Source organism: Sturnira hondurensis, unplaced genomic scaffold (genome assembly GCF_014824575.4).
Source record: "Sturnira hondurensis isolate 20B ecotype Veracruz unplaced genomic scaffold, ASM1482457v3 Scaffold0001872, whole genome shotgun sequence".
Classification (NCBI taxonomy): domain Eukaryota; kingdom Metazoa; phylum Chordata; class Mammalia; order Chiroptera; family Phyllostomidae; genus Sturnira; species Sturnira hondurensis.
The window spans coordinates 23,427,183-23,434,018 of NW_028074503.1; the positions used below are offsets into that span (position 1 = coordinate 23,427,183).

The 6,836-nt window shown below is 58.6% G+C and overlaps 1 protein-coding gene across 2 annotated transcripts in view; it reads right to left on the minus strand.

Annotated features, from left to right (window-relative positions):
- The window catches only part of SMAD7 (SMAD family member 7), a 30,372-nt gene extending 24,516 nt beyond the window's left edge, over window positions 1-5,856 (minus strand). Inside the window, exons 1-2 of one of the 2 annotated variants that reach the window (XM_037034026.1) lie at window positions 3,675-5,856; window positions 2,282-2,335 (exon numbers count right to left, since the gene is read on the minus strand). In XM_037034026.1, the coding sequence (XP_036889921.1) occupies window positions 2,282-2,335; window positions 3,675-4,284 (664 nt within the window). In that variant the 5' untranslated portion in view covers window positions 4,285-5,856. The remainder of the gene's footprint in view (window positions 1-2,281; window positions 2,336-3,674) is intronic. The other variant, XM_037034019.1, reaches the window with a different exon arrangement.
- Between the last annotated feature and the right edge of the window lie 980 nt (window positions 5,857-6,836).

A 6,836-nucleotide genomic window follows, 5' to 3' on the forward strand; every position in this document is an offset into this window, starting at 1 on the left:
CAGTGGCTTGAACCACAGCAAAACAGCTTCACTTTCAGTGCCTAGTCCCTCCACGGGCTGCAGGGCAGGGCCCAGCCCCCTTCCCGCCGCCTCTTCCCAACCTGGAGCCTTCACAGAAAGGATTCCCTTAGTTGTGCAACTGGTTAAGATTTTAACAGTTGTCCACTGTAAAAATCTTATGACTGGTTCTCACCTAGTAACCCAAGACCAAAAATTCCACCTAGGGCTTAGAAACTTAAGAATGTAAGTGGCTAATCTAAATTTCCCAGCCAAATACTCCCCACTTCCACAGAGAAGGTGAGGAGAAAAAACCTGGGACAGCATCCCATCTGGGTATCTGACCTCATCGCCCCAGGTCACACCCCGCAAAAACAGCAGCCCTCAACATGCCCATGAGGGGGGAGCCCCTCAGCCCCAGACCTGGCTGCCCCTCCCTGGGTCAGGGCAGTCAGTCCCTCCCATGGGGACTTCCCCTGTGAGCGCTCCTCCTGTCCTTAAACAGTGATGACTTTTTTCATCCCCTTTTTTTGTTTTATTTTAAACAAAGCATTTTGGGTGAGTAACCAGCTGTTTGAGTTTCCGATTGGCAGGTTAATCACTTCCTATTGGCTGATGTGGAGAACTTTTCTCTCCACCCCCCCCCCCCCGGAAGTGGCACATTCCTGTCTTTGTGGCTTCTCTGTTTACACACATTTTGCTACCTAATGTCAGCACTTGCTAATGAATAAATATATCACTCCACTCCCTGAAAACGAGGTCCTGGCCTGGCAGAATGACTGCTTAAATCCGGTGAACAGATTTATTCTGGTGTCTTTGCAGGAAACCCAAGAGAATGTAACTCTTCTCTTCTAGGGTTTAAGGAGGCTTCTGCGAACATTTACCCCTAGGGTAAAGGTGACGGGTCTCTCTTTTAAGGAAAACCTCCAAGTTTGAAGACTACGGAAGAAAAAAAAACCCAACAGGACAGAGGTGACCCCTTGGAGAACTAACCTCAGGAAAGAATTCTTGAGTCTTGGAGCCAAAAACCCAATCAAATTATTCTTTGAAAAACAGCGCTTGATAATTTCAGTTAACATTTGTTATAAATACAGAGAGCTGGTTATCTACTCATTAATGACCATTTATCTGGTGTTTTGTAAATCGAAAGCAAAATATCACATGCTTTTGCAGGCCACTTATTAAACAGGCACCAGGCAAGCAGCAACGCCTCCTCGACTTGAGAAAGCAGCGGTGCGGAGTCCCAGGAGGGCTGTGGGCTTCAGTTACACTGTTCATTAAAGTATTTAATTTATGACAACGCCCCAGCAAAACTTTTAATTAGTGGGGGGAAAGCCCAACAGCCAAAACTCACGAAGCACAAGACTTGAGAATTCCAAGAGCAAAATGAGGCCCAACCCTTCACTTCTCCCAGAACCTTGGCAAAAAATAACATTGTATTTTTCAGGCATCCAGTATATAGGACACAAAGTTTCCAAGTTGCGACCCCTACTTTTCAGCGAATGAATCTCCCACTGTAGTAAGAAGGGGCTCCTGGACACAGGGGCCATCCCGGTTGTCACCCCCAGGCCCCAGTTTTGCTGACCTTCTTCCCCCTGGCACCGTCAGCCCCATTGAGCCCCACGCCACCAGCCAGCAGCTGAGTGCAGACAATCACCACAGGGCTGGTGCCAGTCTCAGATGAGCTTTTGCCCTGGCCCCATGCCATCCGGTGACAAAGCAACAGGCAGAGAGCTTTGCTAAAAACTTTTATAACCCCAACCTAGAATTCTGAACAAATCTAGGAGGAGGGCTGACTTGCAGGGAAGGGAGCAGAGGGAACCCACGGGTGGTTTTGCCTTTGCTTCTTAAAATCTCTAACGTTTTATTCTACACACAAGTTTTCTCTGCACCTTTTTCAACTGTCTTCCCTTCCATCAAATCACCCACTCTTCCCATCCACCCCCCCTCCAGTGCTCACAAGTCTGAGTTTCCCCATCAACCTGCCCTATCTGGCTCTCAAGACACTTCTGCACGGATCAAATTCCACGTGTTAAAGCTGAGCCAGCTTCGGTCACGGTGTGCAAATAGATGAAAAGAGAACAAATTGTAAAGCGTATCTAGGAACTTTTTAAAAAGTTATATATCTACACACGCACACACAGAGCAAACTTCCAACAGAAAAAACCTATAAACATTTCCAGGCAAACCCAGCACCTCCCCAAGCCACTGCCTGTACAGAAAAATCCGCATTCTAGAGGCTGTTTCTAACTTAGGAGGGATATTTTTAAAATCATCTACTCACCAGTTGGTTTGAGAAAATCCATCGGGTATCTGGAGTAAGGAGGAGGGGGAGACTCTGGAATTAAGAAAGTAAGAGAAAATAAGGGCCGAGCCATGAGAAAGAGAGATAGAAACTTATGATAACAGAGGCATTCTTTTAGCCCAACTGTTTGTCTTAGCTGTGGGGGTTGGAGGCAGGGCCGCGAGGCGGTGATTGCCTTGATATTTAGCTGTCAGATAAACAAAAGAGGCCGCCTGGCGCCAGCCCCGGCGCTGCGCTCCTCCACGTCTGTGGACGCCACCGCGGCTCGGCCGGCCTGGTTGGAAACCACCCGCTCCGCCGCGGCTAGGCTGGCCCGCGCGCACTTCACAGTTCCCAGGGCGGGGGGCGACAAAGGATCCCCCCGCCCAGTCCGGGAACTGCAGACCCCGTCGTCCCCCCCGCCCTCCCCACCAGGGACTCAGTTCCTTTTCGCCCCCAGTAGGCACCGACTTGGGGAGCACCGGGCTCCCTCTCCCCCAACCCCACCGAGCGACGCGTCCCAAGTGCGCTGGTGAACTCAGGCGGATCTGCTGCCGCCCGAGGAGCGCCCTTCCCACGTCCTGCACCGAGGCTCGGAGAAAAGGGAAGCAATGGACGAGGCTGAGCAGATAGCGGAGGGAGCCGGTGTCTCAGCCCGGGCCCCAGCGCAGTAAATAAGGAGCAGCATCAATCTGGAGAAACTGGGGACAGACCCCCCCACCCCGCCCGCGGTTAATTCTGTGCTTTCTTGTTCTGAGAGAAAAAAAACCAAGGGACACCCAATTTCTCCTGATTGCTGGTTCTTTACAACCCTGGGTTCTCTGCCTGGGCTGGCAGAGTCGAGAGGAGATAACCCGTTCGGCCTCCCATCTTAACTCTTTTCGCCCCAAAATCTCCACAGCTGACCACCGGGGCAGAGTCCGGGCCTCTGAGCCCGACGTGCCTCTCTCTATTTACTAAAGGAGCAGAGACTCGTCAGCCTTTACAATTCGCTTCTCCCAGCCTTCCTTGGCGGGCTTGGACCGAATCCAACTCGGCCACACACCTCAACGCCTTTCCGGGTGCGGGGGAGGCGTGACCCCTACTTCTCTCCGCAGCCCCCCTACCTGGTCCGGAAATGAGGACGTCTAATTTTTAACCTCGTGTCTGCAGAGTGTGCATAAGCAGCACCCATAGCCCCATCAGGGCAACAGAAAAAAAAATTGGAAGGGAACCCCCAGGGAAAACCCTTTCAGTTTCCCCTTGTCTCTTCTTTACTTTTGTCCTCAAGTCTCCTCCCGGGAAAGGCTGTGCACTCCCCTCCAGAGGTGGCTGCACAGACACAGCCCACGGGCGCTCTTCTTCCACCGCTGGAGCCCCAAGGGGAGGGGAGGGTGGGCACAGAACTTCTTACCTAGTTCGCAGAGTCGGCTAAGGTGATGAGGGTTGCAGCACACCAGCTCGGGGTTGATCTTCCCGTAAGATTCACAGCAACACAGCCTCTTGACTTCCGAGGAATGCCTGAGATCCGGCCACCTGAACACTTTGCACAGCAGGAGGGGGAGCGAGTAGGACGAGGGCGGCTGGGCGGGCTGCGAGCCAGCGGGCGCCCCCAGGCCCAGCCTGCAGTCCAGGCGACCCGGCAGCAAAAGACACGCGGTGCGCGTACCGCCGCGGGACTCCACGGCCTGGAGCAGCAGCTCCAGCTGCCGTTCCTTCAGTTTCTTAAGCACCGAGTGTGTGAGCGCCTTCAGATCCGCCTCGGCGCCCCCGGCCGCACCGGTGCCCCCGGCTGGGGGATGGGGATGGTGACCTTTGGCACCTCGGGCCGCCTTTCCCAGGCAACAGCCAGCTCTGCTTGAGCCGCCGCCACCGGCCCCATGTGCCCGGCCGTCCGTCGCCCCCTCTCCCCGCAGCTCGCCGCCTCCGCCGCCTCCCCCCGCGCCCTCCTCCTCGTCCTCGCCGCCGGGCGCACGGCTCCTCCAGAGACGCCGGACGAGCGCAGATCGTTTGGTCCTGAACATGCGGGGCGAGGAGGCGAGGAGAAAAGTCGTTTGCCGGCTAAGGAGCGAACATGACCTCCGCACACCATGAAGAAGTCGGGTGCCGAGTTGGGGCAGCAGGCGCAGGCGACAACAGCAACAGCAGGGGCCCGGGCAGGAGCGGCGGCGGCCCGAAGGGCGCTCCGTGGCATGCGCCAGTCTCCCGGAGGCCGGGACGCGCGCGGGGGCCCGAAGGCGCCCGCCGGGGCTCGGGGGCCTGCGCTCCGGCTGCCCCACCCCGCGCGGCCCGCGCCGTGCGCCGCTCTCGGGCCCCGGCGCACCCCGGAGGAACGCGGCCGCCGCTTCCCTGGGGTCGGCAGAGCCTGCCCGGGTCAGCGCCTCCCCAAAAAGAGGCCCCCCCGCAGCGGCTCCCGAGTGTGGGGCTCGCCAGCCTCGGCTTCCTACATGGAAGACCAGCGGGGGCAAAAAACGAAAGGCTTTGGACGGAGCTGGTGGAGGGAGGAAAAAGCCTCTTTCCCCCTTGCTAAGCAACTTAATTTGGGGGTGGGGAGAAGCAGGCAATTAAAAAAAAAAGCAGGCACGCGATTTATTTTTTTCCTCTATATCCTTAGTAACCGGATCTCCTCAAATTCCGTGCACACGAAGACTCGGGGGAGGGGGCCGAGTGGACTTCACCCTGCATGAGACGTCTGGCGAAATAAGAAGGCTCTCTCAAAATCTAAGAACCAAATATGCAAAGCCCAAAATGAAAAACACCACCTCCTCCCACCCTGGAGGTCTGGGGCCGTCCGACTGGAACTGGGGTTTAAAAAAAGAAAATGTTTACAAAGTAGAAGAAGACGTTTGAGGGGTGGAAACAACGTATCCACGAGTTACATCCCCTTTTTTTCCTTGCAGATCCCCGCTGGTCTTCCTCTCCTTTTCTTCTGCCAAAAGAAAAAAAAACTGTATATATTTTTAATCCACAGAAAGCTTTGGCTAGACTGCTTCACTCCTCCGCATAGAGGTGTTTCAGGGGAGTCTCTGGTCTTTCCTCCTTCGCTCCCAGGGGCTCCGATCCTCGGCTGGGACTTCCTCGGGGCGGCGGGGCCGCAGGGGCAGAAGATGCTGCGGCGGCGGCTGCGCCCGGCGGGGCTGACAGCGCGGGGGAGGGCGACGCGGCAGAGGCGGCGGGCCCCTGGCGGGTCGCGCGCTCTCGCCCTCCAGAGCGCAAGCTGCTGGCTAGTTCGGGGGCCGCCGGCGCCCCCTCCCCTGGCCGCGGCTGACGGCCGGGCTCTCCGTAAGGGCTGCTCGCCTCAACCCGGCTGCAGCAGCAGGAGGCCCCGGTGTCCTCACGCCGCCTCCTCCTCCGAGACTCTCCTCGTCGCGCCTGGGAGCCTCCTTGTCCCCCGTCCGCCCTCTCCTGGCGCTCGGGTCCTTCTGCCGCCTCCGGGGTTCGCCGCGCCGCACTCAGGGGCTCCGGGGCCGGGCTCTCAGCAGCTCGGCGCCGGCGGGCTGGCTCTGTCTGGGGCAGCTCTCTCGGGCGCGGCGAGCGGACCCAGCACGGCGCCCAGCTGGCTCGGCTGGCGCGGCTCGGGAACTGGCTCCTCCGTGCACGGAGCAGGCGAGCGAATGTGCCCGAGGCTCGTTGCCTCCTGCAAGGCCTCCCGCCCCCGCCCCCTTCCCTCCCCCTTCCTCCCCCTTTCCTCCCCCGCCCCCAGCGGCTGCCGCCGCCGCCGCCTCCCCCCACCCCCCCGCGGGCCCTCTGCTCTGCTGGTTCCACTGCGCAGTGGCGCGCCCGGCTCCGGCTTCGTCACGTGGCCGTCTAGACACCCTGTCGCTTTAAAAAAAAAAAAAGCGATTGTGTTTCGCAAACAACAGATCGGGTTTCTAAAAGCTATTTCTCCCCCCGCCCCCAGCCACCACCACCCCCTCCCGGGTTTTCGGAGAGGGGGAACCTTGGAGGCGGGGGGGGGGCGGGGGGGCGGTGAAGGGCGTGCGAGTAAAGGTGGGGAGCAAAGAAGCTCCCAGAACGGACTAAGACCTGGCCGGGTCAGAGGAGAAATGAGAAGCCCTGAGAGCACCCAGCGGGCTTCGCCGGCGAGTTGTGGAGCGGAACGAGCCGGTCGGTGGCCCGATTTAGATCCAGCCCGTGGAGCTTCGCGGTGGCTGTCCCGCGCGCTCGCCCTAGCGCTTCATTCATTCGTTTTGTTTTAAAGGCCCTGGCGACGGATCCCTTGGCCGCCCAGGAGGGAAGGGGGAGGAGAGCGCTGTCTCCGTTCAAAAGACATTTACACTGGACTGGACCGAAGCCCTGGGAGGTGTGCGCTGGAGGGAACAGCCGGGCCGCCGAGGGCGGGGAGGCGGCGCGAATGTGACCTCAGCGGCGGCCGCGTGCTCCCTCCCGCCCTCTCCCGTTCCGGGCTCGGGTTTCTAGGACTGCTTGGAGAAGTGTGTCTTGTGCACAGCTCTGGAATGCATTTGGCCGATTGACGAGCTGCGAGGGGCAGCATCCTGGCGGGAGAAGGTGGGGGTGGGGGTGGGGGCGCAGCGGGACTCGCACGCCCGCGGCTGGCAGGTTTCCTCTGGAGCCC